At 38.8% G+C, this 27,239-nt stretch overlaps 1 protein-coding gene across 4 annotated transcripts in view; it reads left to right on the top strand.

Moving 5' to 3' along the window:
• The window catches only part of PAX5 (paired box 5), a 354,065-nt gene that overhangs the window by 309,193 nt on the left and 17,633 nt on the right, over nucleotides 1–27,239 (top strand). For all 4 annotated transcript variants that reach the window (XM_078153035.1, XM_021004585.2, XM_021004586.2 and 1 more), the window contains one exon: nucleotides 19,288–19,374. In XM_078153035.1, the coding sequence (XP_078009161.1) occupies nucleotides 19,288–19,374 (87 nt within the window). The remainder of the gene's footprint in view (nucleotides 1–19,287; nucleotides 19,375–27,239) is intronic.

Raw genomic sequence — 27,239 nt, 5'->3', positions numbered from 1 at the left:
TTCCATTGCTAGCCTTTTTAAGTATTTGAACTGGGTCTTGAAGGATACCAATTAAGTGAGTTGTAGTTTGTTTTAGGAACAAAAGGTTTAGTAGTAGGGGACTTTCCCTTGCCACTCAGGTAGTAAATACTTACAGGAAAGTAGTATGAACATTTTAAAATGGTATGATTTGGTGGATTTGCTGCATTTTTTTTTTAAAAGTATGTAAGTAAATTATTGAAGCTATGGCTTGCTGAAAAGAGAGGCAGAATGGTTTGATAGGAAAAGCATTCGATTTGAATTTGGACAATGTGACTATGGACAAGTGTCCTTACATCTGTGACATGTGCTCAGTGCTCAAGAACATTAATTTTTACTTGATGACAATGGTCTGAAATGAGATCCTTGTTGACCCTAACACTTAACATTCATATGACCTCAGATGAGTCTTGAGCCTCAATTTCCTAATTTTTAAAGTGGGGTATAATAAACTTGTATTACCTACTTCAGTGGTTATGAGGAAAACGTAGGTGAAACTATCCATTGATAGAGCTCTGGGCTTGGAATCAGGAAGATTCATCTTCATGAGTTCAAATCTGGCCTCAGATTTGGTCACACTAGCAGTGTGACCCTAAGCAAGTCACTTAACCCTGTTTGCTTCAGTGTCCTCATCTGTAAGATAAGCTGGAGAAGGAAATGGCAAACCACTCCAGAATTTTTGCCAAGAAAACCCCAAATGGGGTCACAAAGAGTCAGACATGAATGAAAAGACTGAACATGAACAATCCTTAAAACACTATCATGATTTTTTTGAAGATAGGGCCCAGACCTGGGAATTCATCAGCAGAGGTCATTCCCAGATGAGGAAACTCTCTCCACCAATGCAGGTCATTACCTCTGCAAATTATAGTCTTAGAATGTTACCTAAAAGCACTGAGAAATTAAATAAAATGCCCAGTATCATATCACTAGTATGTGTCAGAGGCAGGATTTGAACTGAGATTTTCCAGGCTTTTAGGCCAGCTCTTTATTCACTATGCCATGCTACTTAATAATAATATTGTTATCGTTAGCATGAATGAGGCAGTAGTTTATAGTTAGGTTTTGTATACAGAGGAGCATTTACCTGACACCTCTGCCCCATCCCCCACCCTGAACCACAGGGCACTTTTGAGGTTTACTCTTCAAGAGAGGGAGAAGAAGGAGGGGCTGGGGTGGAAGAATTCTATGGCAAAAGATTTAAACTGATGCCCTGTGAGGAGTGGCGGCTAACTGCATTATTCATTCTTCCCTTACTCTTATTCCTTCTCTCTGTTATTCTTTCCTTTTCCTTTTCCAACTGTCTTTCTGAAGGGCTTTATAGGTGGCCTGAACTTGCAGGAAAAGGTTTTTATTTGTTTTTAATTGTGAGGGGATTTGATGTAATGTGAATTGTACTTTCCACATAGACATACATGACCTTTAGTGAGCTCTGGTTTTTGTTTTACTATAGGGCAGTACAACAAGGTTTTACTCAACTAGAAATGGGGATGATAACAGCACCTACCTCTCAGGGTTGTTGTGAAGATCAAGTGAGATAGTCTTCATAAAGCACTTAGCACAGTGCCTGGCACATAGTAGTGGCTATATCAATGTTAGATATTGTCATCATCTTAGTCTTCATCACTGTACATAGGAGCAGTTAGGTGGTGCAGTTCTAGTCCTGCAGTCAGGAAGACCTGAATTCAAATCCAACCTCAGACACTTTCTAGTTATATGATCATGGGCAAATCACTTTACCTCTCAGGGCCTCAGTTTCCTCAACATAAAATGGGGGTGGTAATAGCATCTACTTCTTAGGGTTGTTGTGAGGATCGAATCAGATAAAGCACTTAGCACAGTGCTTAGTATGTAGTAAGTAAATGTTAATAATATATAATAATATAATAAATAATAATAAGTAAATAAAATAGTAAAGTAATAGTAAATAGTAAATAAATAGTAAAATAAAAATAGTAAATAGTAAAACTATCATCATAATAATATGCATATGTGAAGATGAACAGTGGAATATAACCTCTTTGAGGGCAGGGACTGTTCATTTTTGCCTTTGTACCCCAGCACTTATAATGCAATATTTGGTACACACACAGTAAGTGATTAATTAATATGTGCTGAGCTTAGTTCAAGAACAACCATAATCATACTAGGCAGGAGTAGGGAAAATAAAGACAAGAAGTCGAGTGTTATATCACCTGACACACACAGGGTACCATGCAAAGTTACCACATTTTAAAAACTGAAAATAAGAAGTCTACTTTTGTGCAAGCCATAGCAAGGGTAAGCTGCAGGGTAAGTGAGCATCTTTGTGTATCCATGTCCTCTTCTGATGCCCTAAATTCTGGGGAAGTGACCCTGGGCTCTAAAAGGCTAAACTGAAAGATCCAGTGTGTTCAGCTATGCCAGACCTGCTTTTAGAAAGTCCTGTAACAGAACACTTATCTGTTGTCTCAGAAGCAGCTAAGACTAGAGAGGCTCATCACCAGTAGGTTTGCCATGGCAACCCTAATAATAATAGCTTACATTTATGTAGTGCTTTCTACGTCCCATGCACTATGCTAAGCACTTTATGATTATCGTCTCATTTTATGTTCATGACAACCCTGCCAGGTCAGTGCTGTTATCATCCCCATTTTACAGCTGAGGAAACTGAGGCAAACAGTGGTTAAGTGACCTGCCCAGAGTCACACAGTGTCTGAAGTTGGATTTGAACTCAACTCTTTCTGAATCCAGCCCTTGAACTTTAGCCACAACAGCCATCTAGCTGCCTAGGTGATCAATGACTGAATTAGATCTTTTCAAAAGGACCCTTAGGACCTAATTGTTTCTTAACTCTCAGTCACACCATTTAAAATTAAAAGTCCCCTTAAAAGTTCCAAATACTCCATTCAGTGAAATCCTTTCCTTTTTAGATCTATAAATGTACCTGATAAAGAAAGGCTTCCTGTTTTTCTCTCCCTTTCTCCTGAGGTTGAGTCTTCTCTCCTTTGCAAGGTCATCTGTACTGACCCCTGTCTGTCTGAGTCTATGTGACTTGGAATAGATCTAGCCAAACTGGACTATTCATTATTTTATGCAGTTAAGAAACCACAGGTGAAAGATCAAGAACTCCTAAACCTCCTTCCCTCTACATACATACTTCCCCCTCCTCATTTTTTAAAATTTTTTTTTATTTTTAGGAAATTTAGGTTAAGTGACTTGCCCAGGGTCACACAGCTATAATATGTTCAAGTGTTTGGTCTGAAGCTGGATTTGAACTCAGGTCCTCCTGACTTCAGGGTCGGTGCTCTATCCACTGTGCCGCCTAGCTGCCCCTCCTCTCCTCATTTTAAATGAAGCTCAGAGAGATTAATCAGCTTGCCTAAGGTCCAGCGGGTAGTAGGGAACACAGCCAGAATTTAAACCCCAGGTACCCTGTCTCTAGATAATAGCAGAGCTTTTCATAGGACTTTCAAGTTGCAGTCTGTCTTAATCCTCACAACCTTATGAGTTAGGTTGTACAGATATCATTATCCTCATTTTGCGATGAGAAAACTAAAGCTAAGAGCCTTATGTGACTCATAGTTACCTATTTAGTTAAGTGCCTGAGACAGAAACTCAGGGTTTTCTTGATTCTAACACCAGAATTCTGACTACCATGCCATGGCTTGGTCTTCTCACAGCGTTTCACCCCTATGGCCTCTACAGGAAGCACCATATCTACTGAGATAGTTTACTGTAAAAATAAACTAAACCTCTAAATACCCTCATCCTACAACCAAACTCGAGTTAACAGAAATGTTCATGTGATTATTATGTATTTCTTCATAGCCTCAACCAATATGAAGAAATTCATTGCAAGACAAATCTGTATGTTTGAGGGTGGGGTGATTTTTTTCCCTGGGGTCATTGTTCACAACAGTGATTAAAATGGAGAAAGAAGGAGAAGGGTGTAGAAAGTGAACTCCCACTCTCCCAACTCCCTCTAGTAACATACGCTCCTTGGAATGAGTACAAACTATTCTGGATTATCCTTCCAACTTCTTTTCCTATTCTTCCTTCTTCTTGGAACCTTTTTTCCCCTCATTCTTCTATGTCCAGGGTGGCAGAGTTAGACAGGACATGGTCAGAAGGAAATGGGACAACCTTTAATTTCCTTCACCCTTTCCCCTAATTTCAAGAACCACCACGGACAGTTCCAGCTTAGCTAAGCAAGTAGGACTGGTTCCCATGAAAGAGAACCTGAAGCTTAGACTTTATAACACCAAACACGGATGAAAATTAAGCATTCAAATGGTGTCTTAATGTTAAAATAAATTCAACAAGTATTCATTAAGCAATTACTATGTGTAAAGTACTGTATTGGACACTAAGGAAAGAAAGACAAAAATGAACGATAGCCTCTGTCCTCGGAGCTTATGTTCTACTGGGGAATACTAATAAGTAGATGGGGTTAGGGAAAGACACTGGATCTGTGATGTCATTGGCTTAGGAAACTTCCATGAGATGAAATTCCCTCTACCAATGTAGAGGGTATGGATAAATAAATAGAAGATGCTTTGAGAGGGACAGAGCAGTAATGACAAAAGGAATCAGGAAAAGCTTCTTGTAAATGGTGGTGCATGAGGGGTGATACAGTGGATAGAGCACCTGATCTGGAGTTAGGAGGACCTGAATTCAAATCCAACTTCAGACATATGATACTAGCTGTGTGACCCTAGGCAAGTCACTTAACCCTGATTGCCTCACCAAAAAAAAAAAGTGGTGCATGAGGTGAAGCAATTCCAGGCATGGGAAACAGCATGTACAAAGCTGTGGAAGTAGAAGATGAGATGTTGAATTGGGGGGAATAATAAATAGGCCACTTTGGCTAAATTGAGTCCAAGTCCTATAGACTCAGACATACAAAAGTCAGTACATATGATCTTGCAAAGGAGAGAAGACTCTCAACCTCAGGAGAAAGGACTGAGGCAAAAAGTCTGCATCAAGTACACTTATAGATCTAAAAATGAAGGGGTTTCACTGAATACAGTACTTTGTACTTTTAAGGGGACTTTTAATTTTAAATAATGTGACTGAGAATTAAGAGACAATGAAGTCCTAAGAATCCAGATTTTTAAAGATCCAATCCAGTCATTTATCATCTAGGCAGTTAGACCACTTGGGGCTGGAGTTCAAATCCAGCCATATGTACTTAGTAAGCTGTGTGACCTTGGACAAGTCACTTCTTAACCTTTGCCTCAATTTTTTCATGTGTAAAAAGGGATAATAATAGCACTTGCCTCTGAGTTTGTTGTTGTGAGGAGGATAAAATAAGAATATTAGTAAAGCACCTCACACATAGTAAGCACTATATAAAGGCTAACTAATATTACTCGTTCTTGTTTAGGGGGTTAGGTGGGCAATTCGTATTTATTAAGCACTCACTCTGTGTCAGGCACTGTCCTAAGCACTGAGGATAGAAATACAAGCAAAGAGAAAGTCAGTCCCTGATTTCAAAGAGCTCACATTCTAATGGGAGCCTGAAAATTGGAAGCAGAGCCAGGACAGGAATGAAGAGTGGCTGGCCTGCCCCTTCCCAAAAGAAGTGCCCAGGATCAGGTCATCAATGGAAGAAGGGGGCTAGGATAGTGGAAAGGTGGATGTTCCCCATGAGAGGCAGCTTAGGTTTTATAGCAAAGTCCAGAAAGTCAGAAGCAGAGCCAGCAGGGGATTGAAAGTTGGTTGGCTTACGCCCCCTCCTCAAGATTCCAAACTCTTGTTTCCTGTGTCTGGGTGAAACAAGCACAGAATTGATGGTAAATAGAGTTCCATGCCAACTGTTTGATAGCTGTGTGGGCATGTGAGTTATCAGGTCAGATAGAATCAAAATGTATTTCTAAAGAAAGAAAAGCCTATATTTTATGTCTTAAATTAAGGTTTTTGTATTTTTGATAGATGCATAAGTACACTTATTTTTTACATTAGAAGAGAAAATGCTAGTGGCATATGACTTTCCCTTTTGTGTTTGGTAAAGTCGTTTTAAAAATTCATTTATTTTGCGATCTCTATCATTTGCCTATTCCCTTGACCTCAAGAGGATTGAACAAGAAGTAAAAAAGGGTTGGTTTGAATTTTCCAGCTTCAGAAGAATGCTTGTTCTTCAAATAACATGGATGTTTCTTTATAAAAAGCTTAATTATATAGATTATAAACAAAAGGTGATGGGGGGTGGTTAATCTACCTGTGAATATCTGGGTTACATTTTGCTTCTATGATATTCTGCATACTGTGTCATATTTGTCAACAAGGATCTATTAAGTATCTAGTAAACCTACCCTACACTCTTTGTCTAATCGGGTACTTTTTTGAGGGGACCTTTCAAAGTTAAGGACCCTTGAAATGACATGACTAATACACAATACAAAACAAGAGAGGCAACTTGTATAGACAGCCAACTCTGGAGGCAGGAAGACCTGAGTTCAAGTTCTGCCCCTGATACATACTTGCTTACATGACCCTGGACTAGCCATTTAATGTCTCAATGGCCCCAGGACTATAAATTGCAGAGGGTGTTGGTATGCCACAGTAGGAGTTCCTACCTAGGAGTTCTTACTGCCAGTGAAATAACTGGTCCAAGTACACACACACACATACACACACATACATGCACGCAGAGAGAGGCAAAAACATACACAGCACATGCACACACAAGATAAAAATAAAGTAGTAAATTACTAGTTCTATATCCCAAAGAGATCAAAGAAAAAGGGAAAAGGACATATAGGTACAAAAATATTTCTAGCAGCTCTTTTTGTGGTGGCAAAGAATTGGAAATTGAGTGGATGCCCATCAATTGGGGAATGGCTGAACAAATCTTGGTATATGACTGTGATAGAGTACTATTGTGCTGTGGAAAATGATGAGGCGGGGAGGTGTTTCAGAAAAAAACATGGGAAGACCTATATGAAGCGATGCAAAGTGAAGTGAGAGGAACCAGGAGATAATTGTGCACAGTAAGAGCAATGTTGTAATGATGATCAGCTAAAAGATTTGGCTACTTTGATTGAGACAACATCAAAGGACTCATGATGAAAAAATGTTCTCTACCTCTAGAGAGAACTAATGAACTCTCAGTGCAAATTTAACTTTGGTGTTCTCACTATTAATTTTCTTTGCAATATGGCTAATATGGAAATATGTTTTACATAATTTCACATGAATAATTAATTATATCATTTTGCTTGCCTTCTCAGTGGGTGGGGGAGGGTTGGGAGGGAGGGGGAGAATTTGGAACTCAAAAAGAAAAGAGTAATGAAAAACAATTAAAAACATTTAAAGACTATAAAAAGTGATAAATACAAACTACAGATATGTCTTATTTTATACAATCAATGTCTTCCTGAACACTTTGTGTGCAAATCAGATCTTTACTAAATTATATTTTAAACTTGCTGGAGTAACAGACTATTTCAGAAGAACTCTGGTGTGATTCTTTCTTTTATAAAGAAAATAGTCACTCATTAATTGATTATCTTATTCAATCCAAATCTGAATCTGCCAAACTATGCTTAAAATGTGGGCTACTCTTACGAAAAGTCCAACAGCTTCCTGGCTCTGTTCTCTGGCCCTTTGACCACTGCATTAAAATAATACTAGGGTAGCTGGATCATGAAGGAATCTAGGTGTTTTAAGAAGCAAGGGGAGTCTATTCTAGACATGGAGGACAGCCCATACAAAGGCATGGAGGTAGGAAATGAAAGGTCAAGTTTGGGGCATAGCAAGGCCATACTTTGGAACACAAAGTATATGAAGGGAGGGAAATGTGCAAAAAAACTGGAAAGATAGGCTGGAGTGAGATTGAAAAAGGCTTTAAATGTTAAGCTTCAGAGTTTGTATTTTATCCTACAGAAAATAGGGAACCACGGAAGGTTCTTGAGGAGAGGAGTGACATAATCAGTTTTGTGCTTTAGGAAGATGATTTTGGAAGCTTTATAAAGAATGGATTGGGAAGAAGAGAGACTAGAAAGGAGGAGTCCCATTAAGAGGCTGTCGTATTGTCCAAGTGGGAAGTAATAAGGACCTGAATTAGAATGGCAGCTAAATTAGTTGAGAGAAAGGAATGGATGGGTCATATGAGCTTCATTATTTCCCCAGAAAAGGGAAAATCTTTCTTGGGCAGAGGTGACCATGTCCTTCAAAATCTCACAGCTTTTTCACCATTTTGGTGATTTCAGTCTATCTCGCCTCCTTTTCCCATGCGCACTCAGAACACCCCTACCTCTAAAGGGGGAGCAATGTTGGCCCCAAATTCATGGGAAACTTTCTTTAGCCGACAATTCCCCAAAGAGGATTTTTCTTCAAGACTCTAGAATGTTACAGTGTCTGCTGTGTTTAGATACATAGCAGCACCTGGCTCATTCTCACTTCACTAATCTGCAAATAACAGAGAAGCTCGCCCCAAACAGATGGTTTTAACCCACTTCTCAGTGATGATTTAATTGCAGGAAGCTGGTGTGGGGTCTCCTATTACCAAGAGTTCATTACTTTTATGAAACATACTGCAAGATATTTGCTAGGACACCATGAGGCATGATCATAAATAATTAAAACTAGGGGACCCTCACCAAAGCAATGGAGCTAGTCCATTTATAAAAGCAGGTGCCTGGCTCTTCACTGGGCTTGTTCATACACAGATCTGCAGGAGAGGCCCTGGTAATTGGCCAGGAGGCTTTTCATCATTAATTTGAATTAGAGAAGTATTTTGCTCTTTGTTTTGTATCCCCAATAATTGATACAATGCTGGAACAGAAGGGAGAGGAGAAGAGAGGACAGTAGAGGAGAGCAGAGAAGAGGAGAGGATTAATTAAGAGCTTACTGTGTGCCTGACACTGTCGCAAGTGCTAGAGATACAGATAAAAACCAACAAGACAGTCCTTGCCCTCAAGGAACTTATACTCTAATGGGGGGGTGGAATAATACATAAAGGGTGTTGGAAAGGAGAAGAGGATATCAGCAAGTGTGCATGTGGAGACTACAGGAAGCTTCAGTATAGTGGAAACATAGCTCTTGCCAAGATAAGGCAAAAAACTCACCAATAAGAGCCAGAGAACATAGATGGTTATTGTCTGAGATCTGGAAGGGATCTTAGAGGCACCTAGACCAATCCCATTTTACATATGAGACAACTGAGGCACAGTGAAATCAAGTGATTCTGAACACACAGTCTATTTTACCTGCTGCTAAATCACAGTGGATTTTCAATAATGAATGGACAGTCCAAGCCAGACATAGAGAGATGTTCAATTGTCCAGGGTAGGGTAAGATCTTATACTTGTGAATGTAGGAATAGAAAGAAAAGTAAAAAAAGAATCAAATTTTCCTTGGTAGCTTGTCCTCTCATTGGTAAAGGACACAGAAATTTTCCTCTCATTTCTAAAATAATGAATGGGTCTCATTCAGTGTGTGAAGAAGGAGCACGTTCTTTTCAATAGACTGACCCCTATTACAACACCAACTCATTGGCAGCTTGTTGCAAGGAGGAAAACGAGTTCTATTGAATAAATATGGCTTGTTTTCCCACATTATTGCTCAGTAATTATATATTTTTCTCTTATTTACATTTATTAGTGTGTAATGCCATCCTGCATGTTACCTGAAACCCAGCTGATCTAATTAAACCACCAATATTGTAGATTGCCAGCTGTGATGAAAATGATGGCTTGAGTCTGTTTTGTGTATTTATTCTTTTGTGTAAGTTTTATTTATTTATTTTTAGCTAATGGTCTTTCCACTGTTTATCGAACACTTTAAACTTTTATGCCATCTTGGCATGGTCGACAGGTCCCTTTAAAAATAGGGTTTTTTTAAGGTATGTGCAGCTATTTCAAAATGGCAATATGTAATCTGAAAGCTGCTGTGTACATTTTGGTTGCTAAGTGCAGTATTTAGCCCTGTTCTCCATGCAGTCAAGCATATCTTAACTCCCTGGATAATAATTGTTATTGGAATTTGCTGAAGAAATTTATGGCCCGTATGATTACTTCCACAAAAGAAAACAATAGAAAGCAAATAGAAAGTCACGTGATTCTTAATTTAAGAAAGTATAGTGAGTTCCTTTACCAAAAGGTGACAAAAACACCTGTTCTTTTTGGAAGGGCAGAGGTAGTGGGGTGGAGATGGGGAAGAGGGGATGAATTGGAGAGGCAGTGTGGTGGAATGCAGAGAGATCTGGAGTATGATGGAATCCCAGCTTTTCTACCTCTGTGACCCAGAGGAGTCACTTTACTTCCAGGTCTCAGTTTTGTCCTCTATAAAACGGGCATCTTGGACTAGATGGCCTTTCACCTTTCTTTCTTGCTGTAAGATTGAGGGTTCTTAACCTAAGGTCAGTGAACGTTTCAAAACAAAATTTTTATAATTATAATTCAATATAATTGGTTTCCTTTGTGATTTTAATTTACATATTTAACAACATTCTGAGAAAGGATGGACCCATAGATTTAACCAGACTCTCTGTGTGTGTGAAAGATATATATAACATGTCTCTCCTCTCTCTCCTCTTCTCCTCCTCATTCTTTTTTCTTTTTTCTCTCTTTCTCTGTTCTTTCCTTCTTTCATTTCCTTCCTTCTTTCTTTTTTATTTTTATTTTCTTTCCTTCCTTCCTTGCTTCCTCCCTCTCTCCCTTCTTTCCTTCTTTCCCTTCCTTCCTTCCTTCCCTCCCTCCTTTCTTTCTTCCATCATCAGAAAGTAAGCTTTTAGAGAGATAGGACTGTGGTCCTCATGTGTATTTGTATCCCCAGTGTTTGGTGCATACATAGTAAGTGTTTAATAAATGTGTGTATGTTTATGTATGTAGCTATCATCATGGCAACTTCCTTTTATGCTCATTAATCTTTAATAACTCCCCATAGAATAAAATTCAGGCTCCTCAACCTGGCATTCAAGGTCTTCCGTCGTCTGATTTCCACTTACCTTTATCTCTCACTCCTTCCAAATATGAACACTCTGCTGCAGGCAAGATGGCCTATTCAGTGTTTCACAAGTATATTATATTCATTTCTACCTTTACACCTGTGTTCATTCCATCATTAAACACCTACTATGTACAATTTGTGCTAGGTACTAGGGATATAGCCACAAAAATTTCCTGTCCTCCAGAAGCTAATGTTGTACTGGAGTGGGGATAAACGTGTATGCAGATAAGTAAGTACAACATACAAAGAAGACAAATCTAAAGTAGTTTGGCTAGGGGGAGTACTACCAACTGGAGAAATCAGGAAAGGGCTCTTGTAGGAGATTACATGAACAATTGATCAATCATTCAATCAACAAGCATTTATTGTCTACAATGAGCCAGTCACTGTACTAGGCACTTATTTTCTGTATCATCTCATTTGTAATTTATTCCACATTTTCTAGTATTTTTGTCATTTTGTCCCATTGTTTTGCCTTTTCCATAAGACTGTGGGTGCCTAGAGCAGAGGTGACAAACTCTTGGCCCCTGGGCCGCAAAACGTCAGCCCTCAGAACTCAAAAGTCTGATCTGAACCAGATTAAAATGTTATTGGGAAATGGTTTTTAAAATAAATAAAAATACAACATAAATAATGTTACTTTGTAGTTTTCTAAGTAAATATGTGGCCTACAGAGATGTGTTTCTATTTGAGTTTGACATTACTGCCTAAAGGACTATATGTCATACATCTTCATTTCCTTCACAGCACTCAGCCTGGGAAGTTGCACATATGAGGTGCTCGATGAATATTTGTTGATTGGTTGATTTTTCTGTCTTCTCTCAAGATCATAGTCAAGCATATTTTTGTCAAAATCCTGACTTTCTCCCTACATTAATATCCACCGACCTCATGCTAACTTTCATCAGTGCTTGTAAGGGATTCATTTTTTTACTTTATGTGTTTTTCTTCTTCTCTTTCCTCCCTTAGTCCCTGTGATATTCTTCCCCAGAGTACTGAAAACAAACTTAGAACTGTACAAGTATCCTCTGTAATGAAAATTCTTGGAAAAGCAATTGCCAAAGACTGTAATTAAGTCTTCCAGGTATTCTTATTTGCCCAAGGATGAATTGTAGACTTTTTTTCAGAATTTTTTATGTTCTGATACACAGTTAAACATCCAGTCACTACCCTTATGTTTTGTCTGCTTTATGTGCCAAATCCAGATGTCTGGAAACATCTGGGTGACTGAGTTTTCTTACTTTTCATGTGGATGACTGGTTTCTTACAGAGATATTAGAATGGGGAGATATCTGATATGACATAATTGCCTAGTTTGGGTGTGGTGACAGACCCTAACAAAATACTTGACTTCATTCTGTTTCTGTACATTAACTATTTTCTGTGGGCAGAAAAGGACTCTGAGCCTTAGTTTCCTATTTTGGAAATCCAGTCAACAAACATATCCATTAAGTGACCAAGGTATTTGAGGATGTTAGTGCTCTGTTGACTTGGTGTCACCGTGTCCCCCCCAAGGACTTACTGGAAATGAGCCTTGCTCAAAGCTGAGTTGGTGAGTGATTCAACGTCTTTACCAAAACATGATCTTAATGAAAGGTGTCTTTTAGATGAAAGGATAAGAAGTCAAATGATGTGCACTTAACAGTGCTATGCTTTTTCTGGCTCTACTTCTCTATCTCCATGTCCCCATCCCTGGGCAGTTTAAACATAGTATATTTATTCTTAGTGACCGATCATTAAATAGTGCTGCCAAGAAGTATGTCTGATGGGCCCTGGACTATCTGGTGAAATCTCAAGGCGCTGAGGCAGGATTCGTTCATCTCCCAGAGTTTCATTGTACTTCTGTAGCATTTGTAGGTCCGAGGCCTGTGACGGCAGTAACAGAACTGGTGACTTTTTATCCCCATCTTCTTTGTCATTGTCTCCGTCATCTTCTCTCTGTGTCGCTCTCTCTTTGTCTTTCTCACTGTCTCTGTCTCTGGTGCTCCCCTCGCATGGCTGATGGATATGCAGAGTATGCGGGATGAAGTGAGTGGTACTGTCACTGAACTGATGGTGTTCAGTGACTCCTCGAGCTCCTGGCTGGTCTGTACTGCAGAAACCTGACACCCTGACCACTGAGGCATAAAAAACAGAGAATTGGAAGCCTCAGCCTGTCAGGCACTAGAGCGTCCCCCAGAGAGGCCTCTAGATGTGAGTGTGTGCGCGTGTGGTTGCATGGAGGGAGGGGGAAGCGGGGGACGGGTAGTAAGTGGGGCTGGCCAAAGAGAGAAAAGAATTGGGAAATGAAATGTCTGTTCATTGCTATTCATTGGAGTGCTACTTATTGTTTTTAAAACCAGTATCTTCTACTTATTAGTGTGCACTGCAAAGCTGTGGATAATGCACAGTCATTGTGAGTTGGAAAGGGGATGAATAGAGACCAACATCTTCAAACTGAGCTTCTCAGAGAGATTCTCTCTCTCTCTCTCTCTCTCTCTCTCTCTCTCTCTCTCTCTCTCTCTCTCTCTCTCTCAATTTATCTATTTATATGTCATCTATGTGTTTATGTATCTTTGTATCTATCTACCTCCTCATTATTGTCTGTATGTCTATCCAGCTATCTATCTATCCACCTATCTATCCACCTATCTGTCTTTGTATCTACTTACCTCCTTTTCTTTGTCTATATGTCCATCTAGCTATGTATTTATGTATCTACTTCCCTAGCTACCTCACTTCTTTCTATGTAGCTATGTATCTCTATATCTATCTATCTATCTATTATCTATTTATCTATCTATCTATCTATCTCTATCTATCTATCTATCTATCTATCTATCTGCCTGTGTATGTATGTATGTATGTATGTATCTACCTACCTACCTACCTGCCTATGTATGTATGTATGTATGTATCTATCTATCTATCTCTCTGCCTGTCTATGTATGTATGTATCTCTCTCTCCCTCTCTCTCTGTCTGTCTGTCTCTGTCTGTCTGTCTGTCTGTCTCTGTCTCTCTGTCTCTCTGTCTCTCTAGCTATCTATCTACATATCTGCACATTCCATGTTCCCTTATTTGCAAGGTTCACCCTAGGGAGAAACTATTCAGAGTGAACACTGGAAAGAAGTAAAGCAGGGCACCTAAGCAATGGCACGTGGACTGGGCCTTGCAGTTCAAGTGGTGAAAGGAATCTCTAAGGATCTGCAGAGATGGCACCTTGAGCCTTTTTCTCTAGGTTCTTCTGAAAAGATCAAGACAAGACTAATTCAACAGGAGCTTCTGAGGGTTATTTTCCCCCTTGAGACAGCAGAGGTGTTCTGATTGGTTAATTCAGAAATGGTTGCTTTGGGCCAAATGCAGCAAAAGTATTGGAGCTGAAAAAAGAAGGCCTCACTTTCTTATTACAATGGGCAAGTCACTGAACCTCCCTGGGACTTAGTTTCCTCATCTATGAAATGGGAGTGTTGTTCTGGATTAGCTTCAACAGCCATTTCATTTCTATATCTATGACTCATATATTGGGTGCTATAGTTATCCGAGTTGATGTCTTATTCTCCTACTATAAGTATAAGCTCCAAGACTAGGGCCTCTGTCAACTAGACTTTATTTCCCCTAAAACCCAGAAAAATGCTATATATAGTAGGTGTTTTACAAACAGTTACTGAATAAAGGATGGAAAAATCTTTTCAGTCAATAAGCATTTATTAAGCACCTACTAGGTGTCAAGCTCTTTGCTAAGCACCAGGTAGACAAAAAGAGACAAAAGGAACATCTCAAGAAGTTCACAATCTAATGCTCAACCAGTCCTCCCTTCTTGCTGATTTTCCTGATTATCAGAATGCCCAGGATGACTTATTGGAACCATCTCTAGGAAAAGGCAGAGCTGGTAGGATGGCTTGAGGAAAGAAAGAAATGAGTTCCTTAGGCCCACTGAACGGGTCAGATGGACTGTCCAGTCCATAATTGTCCCAAAGAAGGGATCAGAGCTTTTGTTTGGCTTGGATTCCTATTGGACTTTGTCTCCAGACATGGGTTACCTACTTCTTGGGTCAACCCTAATCTTACTCCGTACCATGCCAAAGTTCTACTGCTATTGAATTTGAGATAATGATGCCCATGTATCATGATACTGGGGATGAGGTGATTGCCTGGCCTATTGGTTGAATCTCGTTGGTTGGATCACATCCTCTGTGGCTTCCATTGACCAAAGGATGTTGTGAGCATCTGGGCTTATGAAATTGTGTCACATCTCCTACCATTTAAAGGCTTTCTGGAAAATTACAAAATGTTATCTGGCAGTTACTAGCAAGATACTTGCCCTGGTACCAATTGTAGTATACAAGGTAATTCACAATTCTTGACAGTTTGCCACAAGTTTACAGTCCCAGATTTCAGTTCTAGAACCACAAAGTTTCCAAACTACTTTTCAGCAAGGAAAATGCTTATTTCAGAATAAAGTTGAGCTAGGCCCCCCTTTCTTGGTGTTACCCACTGATTCTGCCATCATATATAGTCATGGGGCTCAGCTTAGAGAAGCATGGGAGTAGAAAAAGGAAGGATCTCATCCATCTCTTGCCCACCTGCTCTATTTATGATCTTACCCCTTGACCCACATTAGCTGGTCCCAGATTGTCTCACTTTAATTCACAAACTATTTGAAAACTGTTTGTGAGGTTCACAAGAGATTCTAGACACCAGCATTGGATTACTCATTGGTGGTGGTGTATTTAGAAGGCCCAGCAGGAAAAGGACCGTAGGGATCTTAGGGCCTGAAACTTTAGGGTTGTCATACGTAAAGAAGTACTAAATCAGAACAGATGGATTATGGGAAGGATCAATCCATGCTAACAGAAATCCATATGCCCATTATAGAGGAGTAAAGATAGGCAGTGCAAAAGGGACAGAAATAGGAAATGGAACATCATTTTGAGGAGGAGTAGGAAAGCCTCTGTGGCCTGGATCACAGTGTGAGGGCAGTAATATGCAGTAAGACTAGAAAGGTAGTTTGTGACCAGACTGTTAAGGGATTTAAGTGCAAAACCAGAAGTTTATATTTGATCTTTGAAGTAATTGGGAGCTACTGGAGTTTATTGAGAAGAGGAGTAGTCAGACCCATGCTTTCACAAAAATCACCTTTTAATTTCAGCTATAAATCATAACTGAAGCCAAAGTCGCACATCTTAAACTCAGATTCACTCTCATATCCCCAGATCAGTTATTGTCATCTCGCTATAAATTCTTTCCTGGAAAGCAATGTCCTTTGACATATTCTTTACAATCCACCTTACAGGGCTGCACCAATCACTCAACAGAGATTTTTCATCACTGATAGTTTCTTATTCCTACTTCATCCCATTCTAAGCTCATGGGAACCCATCTTTTTCAGGCACAGAGGAGAGATGAAAGCCTTGCTGCAGATGTGACCCCTTGATTCATTCATTTGTTGACAAGGCTCTCCCTTATTTCCCAAGGTCTTTGTATGGCAGGCATAGCTTAATCTCCATCTGGGCAAGTTGTTTTCTACTGTAACTGTTAGTTTTTGCAGTTATTGTTGTTTTTTTCAAGTCATTAGAGAGGATTCCACAACCTTTATTTCTTATAATTACCATGTGCTTTAGAGTCCCATTTTTGTTTGCCTTATCTGTAGTTGAGCATGGACCTTATTCCCTTTTCATTTATTTTCCTTCCTCCCTTCTCTTTCTTTTTGTTTCTGCCATCCACCATCTTTGGCCTCCTCTGCCTGGCCTACTTTCTTTAATTTGTTCCCCTCTTCCTGGCCTTCTATCAATTGTTTCCACTCTTTTTTAATGATTTTGTTTCTTGGCCTTTTTTATTTTAATTCTTTTTTTTCATGGTTTATAAAATCATTTGCATTTTTTATATTGTCAATCCACAATAACCATCAATCCATAGTACCCTCCTTTATAACAAACACAAACAGAAATCAGCAGTTTCAATACCACATGGCATCAAACAGTTACACGAAACTATTCAATGCCATGTCTACAACTGGTAGAGCATGTAACACTGGAAAGTGGTTGCACAGTAGGTAAAGCACCAAGGCCTGGAGTCAGGAAAACCTGAGTTCAAATCTGTCCTCAGACACTTACAAGATGTGTGACAGATCACCTAACTTCCATATGCTTCATCTGTAAATTGGGGATCATAGCAGCATTTACCTCAAAGGGGCATTGTGAGAATCACATGAGATGATAATTGTAAAGTGCTTAGCACAGTGCCTGGCAAACAGTGGGCACTAGATAAATGCTAGTTATTGTTATTATTTTGGCTCCACAATCTACCCCCACTAGATGTTTTGACACAAATACCTAGATGGACAGTTCATTTTTAAAAATAAGATGAGCAGACCTTTTTTAATCAAAAATTTGAAAATAAACTTTATGGTATTTGGTTTCATTACACCAGCAGAGAGAAGAAATATAATTTTCTCTCATCCCATTCCTACTGAGGATTAAGAAAGCCACCATACTAAAGTTGAACAATAATTGTTATTTAAAGAACAATCAGAAGGATTTGCTTCACATTGGAGCAGATCAGAAAAAATGTTCCCTCCATTATTCCATTTCTGTGAAAAATAAAAATTGATAGAATGGCAAAAGCCAGTGTAACCAAAATTTCAAGTTCCCTAAACACTAAAGGTTTATAAAGCGGTCTAAGATGGTTGGCTGTGTCTCTCCAACAAAGTGGCTGGAATAATGCCTCTGGAATAATGCCTCTGGAAACACACATCTAAGAGGATCTCATGTAATTTTAGATTTCAGCGTTTTTGTTGCTCAGTTGTTTCAGTCATGTCTGACCCCATTTGGGGTTTTCTTAGCAAAGATTCTGGAGTGGTTTGTCATTTCCTTTTCCAGCTCATTTTACAGATGAGGAAACTGAGGTAAACAGGGTTAAGTGACTTGCCCAAGGTCACACAGCTAGTAAGTGCCTGAGGCTGGATTTGAACTGTCTTCTTGCTTCCAAACCCAGAGCTCTATCCACTATGCCAGATTTCAGTGTAGAAAAGAGCACTTTAACATTTCTATAACACCCACCAAAGGATGCATCTATACTTACAAGTACAGTAGTATTTATCCTTTCAAAGCTGATGTTCTAAATAACTGAAATTATTTGCCATATACCTTGCCTTTGATGTAGTTGCTATTTTAATTGCATTAGTAGGGGCAGCTTGGTAGTATAGTGGATAGTAATGGGCTTGGAGTCAGAAAAACCTGAGTTTGAATCCAGTCTCCAACATTCATGTTAGCTGACTTAGAGGATCAGAGGATAACAGCTTTAGAACTGGAAGGGTACTTTTTTTGTGACCCTGGGAAGTCATTCATCCTTTCTCAGCCTCAGGTTACTTATCTCTAAAATGCAGTTAATATTATCAAGAGTTGTTACGAGGATCAAATGAGATAATGTATATAAGGCACTTTGCAATCCTTAAAATGTTATATAAATGCTAGGTATTATCATTATTGTTATTAACAATGCTTTGTTATCATGTGTGACTTTTCATGACCCCATTTGGGGTTTTCTTGGCAAAGATACTGGAGTGGTCTGCCATTTCCTTCTCTAGCTCATTTTACAGGTGAGGAAACTGAGGCAAACAGGGTTAAGTGACTAGCCCAGGGTCACACAGCTAGTAAGTGAGGCCAGATTTGAACTCAGGTCTTCCTGACTTCAAGCCTGGCTCTCTATACACTGTGGCACCTCGCCATTTCCCTAAATGTATATAAAGAAACATTAATACACAAAATGGAGGTGTTGAATTAGATCAGTAGTGTCAAACTCAAATAGAAATCTATCTCTATGGGCTGCATATTAACTTAGAAAATCACAAACTGACATTATCTATATAGTAGCGTATTTTTATTTATTTTTGAAAACATTTCCCAGTTACATTTTAATTTTGTTTGGCAGCACTAGGGAGTGTCACCAGAGCTTGAGAAGGTATGAGTGAGTTGGATACCTCTGGATTAGATCACCTGTTTGCCCCTTTTCAGATCTAAGTCTCTGATCCAATAAAGCCTGCTTTCTGCTTGTATAGCCTTCAGGGTCACCCAGGATCACCTCCAAGCCACAGAGAAGCACCAGAGCTGGACTTGAGTGGAATAATTTAATTTATTAAAGTAATTTTAACTCTCAGTTTGTGTTATTGACTAACTATGACTTCAAATCAGAATTCAGAATTTATTTGACTATGTTGATTTTGTTCCAAAGATTAACTGTGCTTTTTTTTATTATTAATTATTGGTTTTCTTCTTCTTTTTCTCTTTTCTGCTTTTCCTTCCTCTCCTCTCCTCTCCCCAAACCTCAAATCCTTTCTTTTTCCTTGTTAAATATAGGGAGTGAGTTTTCTGGAAGTCCTTATAGCCACCCACAGTATTCAACATACAATGATTCCTGGAGATTTCCCAACCCTGGGCTGCTAGGTGAGTACTGGCTAAAACCTTCTTGGACTTTCCATTGCACCACAGGTCTTCCTCCTTCCAGATCAGTACCATTCTCCTCCATGCATTATGTTAACATTCGATGCTCTATAAACCCACTTCTAAAATAATAGAAACTATTTTCTCTAACCAATGGTCATAAAAGTTGCCCCATAGTCTATTATAGACAATATGATAATGATAGGCCAACTGTGAGGAGTCACCTAATACCCTAGAATGAAAAGGAATAGTCATATACTACCTGAGGGAGAGCTTCAAGTGGGGAAGGAGAATCTGGACTGGTTTTTCACTCCTAAACAAACTCTTGCTGTGTGTCCCAATCTGGGCTATATGCCTTCAATAGCAATCAGATGCCCCAACTCTGACCATCATCATAATGCACCTTTTATAGTACCTTCAGGCCTTCCATGTGAAATAGGTAGTAGAACTAATGTCATCTTCATTTTACAGGTGAAAAAATTAAGGTTCAGAAAGGTCGTGAATTGTTCAGAATCACACAGTTAGGAAAAGTCAGAAGCAGGATTCAAAGTCAGGTCTCCAGATTCCCAAGTCTAGCACTGTTTCTAATGTACCAAATTGCTTCTGCGTTTGTGTGCCCCAATGGTGGCCATTCCTTCCTTCTTGCTTCCTCCCCTCCCTTCCCCCCTAGCAGTCTACTTCAGCCATTATAAGATAAAAGAGAAATAGAAGAAATGGTGAGGACGAAAATAGGAGCCAAGGATGAGAGGGAAAGGCAGAAGGGATAGTATAGTGTGGTTTGTACTTCCTTAAAAGAGATAAAAGAATCTCCTGCTCTCAGAAGCAGCATCATTTCTCTTTCCCCATCTACCCTCTCATCATCTCTGAACTATCAAGTCCTGACAGAGAGACAGAGATGAATGAATAAGACTCCCTCTTATAATAGTTACTATAAGCATTACAACAATTGGTCTAGATCTATCCAACTCCCAGGGATGAGGGAAGCCCTCTGGAGGATGGCAAGATCTTAGAAATAATATGTCAATGGTATTACTTCTAGAGAGGCCTGAACAGCTCCAAGTATGTCAAACTTAGCTATGGTCCCAGGAATTTAGGTAATTCTAATAAGGAGGAAGTAATGATATAAAGTTATCCTTTTCTCCAAAGTCTCATTTAGAAGCAAATTTCTCCCAGTGGTTAGAGTTCTTCTAAAGTCCCCATGGTCCAGCTGGAGATGTCAAACTGGTGACCTGTGGGCCATATATGACAGCAAAACTTTTTAGTGTGCCAGAATCAGATTAAAATGTAAATGGGAACAAAGTAAGTAAAACTATAATACAACATAGGTAATGTTAATTTGTGGTTTTCTAAGTCAATACACTATAGCCAGAATCTGTTTCTATTTGAGTTTGATACCACTGGTCTAGACATGTGTGTCCAGGGATAACCCAGCAGTGAGTGAGTGCCTTGGACTAATAAACCTGTGAACTTCCTTGCATGAAGAATCAGCAGCCACTGGATATATATGGTAGGTCAGCCCTATCCACTGAATATAAAAGTTAGGCTTCTTCCTATCAAATAAGTACAGCCATTTAGCTTCCTTCATTTAAATAATGGTGATGATGATGATGATGATAATAACATTAATCCAATAAAACTCAAATGAGAAAAAAAAAGTTAATTTCCTGAATACGTAATTACTTTATTACTGAAAACAATGGAATCACCAGGGATTCAAGGAAAAGACAGTCTGAGGGGACTGATACTCAACTTAAGATCATTCTTTTCCACATCAGTTGCTTATGACTGAAGCCAGAAGCAGATTATTCTCCACATATAATGTTACTGTCCTTGTCTTGCCAATGTTAACCCACTAGGGTCCAATTTATGCATGTTTCTTAATACTTATATCACCATAGACATGATATAAAGGATAAATATAATCCATTTTAATCACTGTGGCCTCTTTTGACCTTATATTGAACATAAAAAATAAGATTTTGTTGCATAACTTGCATAGATAAGATAAGGAATTAACTGTCATGAATATAGTGCTTTAGCATTTTCCAGTTTTATAGAAGACAAGGCTATTACCATATGTGACTACCGTTAGTGAAATATTTTTATTCATCTTTCAAATTTTTTTGATTGTTTGAAGTGAAATGATCTCTAAACAACTGTACCAGCAGACTTAACTAATCAGGATTCTTTCCCTTAAACAAACCACTTTGCAGCTAATAGGCCACTCAGCCATTTTAATATTCTACATTAGAAATAACCTTCCCAGGCAGCTGGAGTTACGGGTCTAGAAGTAGTCATAAGTTTTCAGGGATGAACAGTGCTAAGAACAGGTTTGTTTGATGACTTTAACTGAAAATTATCTCCCCAAGCCAGCTCTCCAGAAGGAAATTACACTTTTGGCAAAATGTTATCTTCCCCTGCCCCCCCACCCATATATTGTTATGTATAGTTCTGATCAGACTTAACCAGATAGATAGTTCTGGTTAAAATCAATCCATGTTTCACAGGATTTAAACCTCACTGTCTACTCCAACCTTCCTCATTTTACACGAGAAGCTAAGTGATTTGCCAAAATGGCAGAGACCAGATTTGAACCTGGGTCCTCTGTTTTTAAATTCAGAGCTCACTCCACTGTAACATACTGTTTAAGAGGATTCCCCATTTGTGTTTCCAGTCATGTCCAGACTCCTTCTGGGATATTGTGTCTGATTTTGGACAGGTCACATCTGAAGTATTGCATTTCTTTAGGGTTAGACCACTTTTGGAGTATTATGTCAGGTTCTAGCCGAACCGTTGTTAGGAGTATGGTATCCAGTTCATTTCAATTCCATTTAATTTAATAAGCATTTATCAAGCACCAACTATGTGCCAGGGAAGGGGAAGGAATGAACATTTATACAACGCCTACTACATGCCAGTAACTATGCTGTGATTTTTATAAATATTACCTCATTTAATCTTCAGAATAGCCCTGTGAGGTAGATGCTGTAATTATCACCATTTTACAGATGAGGAAACTGAGGCAAGCAGAGGTTAAGTGACTTGCCCAGGCTGGTAAGTGTCTGAGGCCAAATTTAAATGCAAGTCTTCCTTGCTTCAGGCCTAATGCCCTAACCACCGCACCACTAGTTCCCTTCATAATGTGCTAGGTTCTGGAAATACAAAAACAAAAACAAAATAGTGCTTACACTCAAGGAACTATATATTATTAGGAGGAAAACACCACATACACAAATAAGTCAATAAAAATAAATAAATAAAAATAAATAAATAAATAAATATAGTAAATTTTTGGTGTGAAGTGAATAGGAAAGGGAGTCACTAGCAAAATGGGAAATCAGAAAAGGACTCTTGTAGAACTATGGGAATACTTGGGTCAAGTCTTTCTTTACCCATTGGCTCCTTACCTACTCACTATATATTTATATAGGTCCAGATCTTCTATATCCCCTGCCTTCCTCTTTCTGTTACATTATGTTCCTTTAGGCTGCCATATGACATTGTTGGCTTATTTAGCTTGTTGTCCACTAAACCCCAGATCTTTTTTAAATAAAAACTGCTGCCACCCCATTTTATAATTTTGAGGTTTATTTCTTATATACAAGTATATGACTCTGAGGCAGCTTGGTAGTGCAGTGGATAGAGCACTGGGCTTGGAGTAAGGACTCTATCTCCTCCTCCTCCTCTTTTTCCTCCTCTTCCTCATCTCTTCTTCCTCCTGTTCTTCCTCTTTCTCCTCCTCCTCCTTTCATTCACACTTCTCCAATCCTATAATACCTCTCACCTTCACTGTGATCTCTTGAAGCTCAACAACCAAATCCATCAGTTCTTTTGGTAGCTACAACAAAATTCATCTGGGTCTGGTGACTTGAACCCATCATTGGCAGTGACATTCTCTCTTAAATCTCTCCTTCTTCAATCTGTTAACCAACTGTCTATGAGCCATTTTTATTCTGCCCTCTACAGGTCAAAGATCATCTCATTCCACCTACCCTAAAGTGAAATCTACCTTCTCTGATCTTCCTCTTTTATCTATTTCGTTGTACTTAGCTTTTCTTGTCAGCCTCAGCTTAAATTCTAATATTTACACTTCTGACATGTTTTACAGGACCATACCATGTTCTTGGACCTGACTATGCTTCTATCTTCTCTACATAAGGTTTTTTTATTTTGTCTAGGTTGGCTTATGAGTTCCCCATGTATCCTTTTTGGTCTCTTTAGATCACTTTTCATTTCTTTCCTCATCCAAATCATTTCCCTTTATGAGTACAGAATTTCATTCATGAGGGCAACCCATCCCTTTTGGGTTGACTTACTCTCTAGTGTTTCAGCCAATAGAGTCCTACCTGTCCTTTCTCTTAATTAGTCAGTCAAGTTTCAAGATTTTTCATAGAATCAAAGAGATTTCAAGATCTGTCCTAAATTTTAGAGTGCATGTCAGATTAGGCCTTGCTTTCTTTTCCTTCTCCTTCCCAAAATTCTAAAGTGGGGTAGCTGTAGGTCTCTCAAGGTTGTCATCCTTTTAATGCCAACAACGAATTCTATCTTATTTATGAAAATAAGATTAGAATTGAAGTTTCCCTCATTGGTTTCTGTACCTTTTGAAGGATGAAATTATATTAAAAGCAAAGCAATATTATTTGTTATTAATATTATTAAAGATAATGTTTGTAAACTAGCTACTCAGCTTGGGGTAGAGAGGAGACATCCAGAAGATATCGAGATAATGGAAGACCCCGCTACTATTATATTGTGTCTCCATGACAAGCTTGTGGTCTATTTCACAACCTTTTATCTACTTCCTCTTTTTGAAAAAGTTAATTTAACATTTTTAATTAAGAAGCATTTATTTTTCTTTCCTCCCCCACCCATTCCCTCTACACACTGGTAAAACCAAACAAATCAGATCCCATATAACAAATAAGCATCGTCAAACAAAACAAGTTTTCATATTGGCCATATCCAAAAACATGTGTCTCATCCTGAAAATTTAGTCTACCACTTTCCTATCAAGTGGTATGTAACAGTCTTTATCATTTGTCCTCTAGAATCATGGCTAGTCATTACAATTATAAGAGTCCTTGTGTATTTCAAAGTTACCATTTTTAAAATGTTGTTATTGTATAATCTTCCTGATTCTGCTTGTTTCACTTTGTATCAGTTCCTATAGGTCTTCCCAGGTTTCTCTGAGTGCTCATCGTTTTTTCTTATGGCATAATAGAAATCTGTTAGATTCATGTACTGTAATTTATTCAGCCATTCTCCAATTGATGAATACCCCATCTATTTTCTCTCTCTGCCTTTCTGTCCCATAAAATATTATAGTGGCAATAGCCATTCTATTTTTACCACCTTTGATCATCACTCAAATGCTATCCACCACACTTATCCCACTCAATAGACATGGACTTCTTCATGAATACATAAAATACAATACCACTTAATATATAATACTACTCTACCTCTTGTTCCTTTTGAATGATAAATGCACTTAAAGAGTCATATTCCAATCAGAAGAAGTGCATTAAGTCTCAGTAAGTATGGTAAATAAAATAAATAGTAAGACTAAAATGTCCTCATAAGTAGGGCCAAATGGTAGAAGGCTTTGGGATCCAACCTGTGGGTTGCGGACTTTATCCTTCAGATAGCATGGAGCCTAGTAACCAATGCAGTTTTCTGAGGAAGGCCATGCAGAAGAACAACTCCTTTGCCCAAGGGAGAGTTCATCAGTTGAGGTTTTCTCAAGCTCAAATGTCTCTAGCCTGAAAGAAAATATTTTTAAATCACTTAGCACAGTGCCTGGCACATTAGTAAGAGATTAATAAATGCACATTCCCTCTTTTAGTGTAATGAAATAGACATTATTTTTAAAACTAAGAAATGCAAATCCAGTGAACCCTTTCGTTGGCTTATGAAATCAGGAATTTTTAACATAGGGTATATATCTCTGAGCACTTTGGCAGCTGCACGTGGAAGTACATAGACTCCTCACTTCTCATTTCTGGCTTTTATAAGCCATGTTTTCAAGTTCGTACAAATGAGACACCCCACCACTTCGTGCTTCCCAAGAGCCCCAATATAACAGAGTTTCTCAAGCTTTTGAATATCATGTATGCACTTTGGAGAAGTATCATTGATAATATTGGACCCAAATAGGCAGCAAACATCAGTATTCTCATGGTGAAGTGTCCATGCACTCCCCCCATGCCCAAGACATCTATAGGATAAACCGCCTGATAATAGCTCATGGCTATGGCAGCATGGCTTAGTGAGTGGATGGAGTCCTCAAGTCAGGAAGACCTGGGTTCCACTCCTACTTCTGACACGTACTGGCTGTGAACCTAAGCAAGTCACTTAATTTCTTAGTGCTCTAGGTAACTCTTTAAGATGATGTTACAAAGAAAGTGCTTACCTGCATAGGTAGAGGAAGTTTCCTCACCTGGGAGTTCTTTATACCAATGAAATCACATGTCTAGTCCCTATCCTTATCAGTGTGGTGCACTCTGTGAAGTATTTCAGAGTCAGAAATCTGGACTTGAAATCAGGAAAATCTGGGTTTGAATTCTACCTCAGATACCACTAACTATAACTTTGGGCAAATTGCTTAACCTCATCTATAAATGGAATTAATGAAAACAGATATCTATCTCCTAGAATTGTTGAGAATAGAATATTTGTAAAATTCTTTGTAAAGTGTTATATGAATTATCATTAGGCAGCTAGTGGTACAGCAGATAGAGAGCTTAGGCCTAAAGTCAGGAAGACCTGAGTTCAAATCCAGCCTCAGATACTAACTGTGTGACTCTTGCCAAGTCAAAACTTTTATCTGCCTCACTCTCCTTCTCTTTAAAATGGAAATAATAATACCACCCACCTGCTAGTGTTGAAGTAAGGATAAAAATGAGATAATATTCTTAAAATACTTCACAAACCTTGAAGTATTATATAAATGCTAACTATAATTAGTATTGACATTACCTTCAGATTGCAAAACCGGTCCCATAGTGTTTCTCAGCAAGCTAAACAATTCACCCATTATCCGGTAGAATGGAAACTACTTGAGGCAGGGCCTATTTCCTCGATATTGTGGTAAGGGTCTTCATAGCCCAGATTAGAAACTTAATGAATGCTTGTCAAATTGAATTGGATTGAGCTGAATATCCTGAATATGATGGCTCACTTTCCATGTGACTTTGGACAAGTCATTTAACCTTGTGAGACCTCAGTTTCCTCATCCAGTAATATGAGAGATTGGACTAGGTGCTCTCTGAGATCCCTTTTAGCTCTTGAGCTATGATTCGGCCATTTATTATCCTATGAGCTTATGATTTTGTCTTGCTGCTCCCTGGGCAATGGGGGCTGGCCCACAGAAAATTGCATTGCCTATCTGGGAAAAAGAAAAAAAATGAAGATTCTGGAACCTGGGAAAAGAACTGTTGGCTTAATGCTGGCTGGCATTCCCAAAGCACGAAAGCTGTTGGGATTTGTTCCAAAAGGCCCTGCACTCACTATGAAAGGAGGTTGGTTCACTCTGCTCCTGATTTCATTGGCTTGACCGCCTAAGGCCAACTTAACCCAAACATGCTAAAAGTGGATAATAGTAACACCTTCTAATGAAGAAAAATGATTCAATTTCATGCTGGTTTGTTGTAATAACTTCTTTACCATTTCCCCTCATTACTCTCCACTCGATGCTGATCACTGCAGATTTTGTTTGATGCCCTGTGCCCACTTCTGAACTCGGGTGATTTGTGTACTTGTGAAATGTAAGTGAGGCTGACAGGATTCCCTTTCGGACACACCTGAGCTATCTAGCTGTTGTTACAGGAGACAGGGTCATGAGATTGACAATATTGGCACGGGCTTCA

Source organism: Phascolarctos cinereus, unplaced genomic scaffold (assembly GCF_003287225.1).
Source record: "Phascolarctos cinereus isolate Bilbo 61053 unplaced genomic scaffold, phaCin_HiC Scaffold_4;HRSCAF=312, whole genome shotgun sequence".
Lineage (NCBI taxonomy): Eukaryota > Metazoa > Chordata > Mammalia > Diprotodontia > Phascolarctidae > Phascolarctos > Phascolarctos cinereus.
Note: the sequence above shows the minus strand (reverse complement) of the source record. Positions and strands in the feature narration are given on the sequence as shown.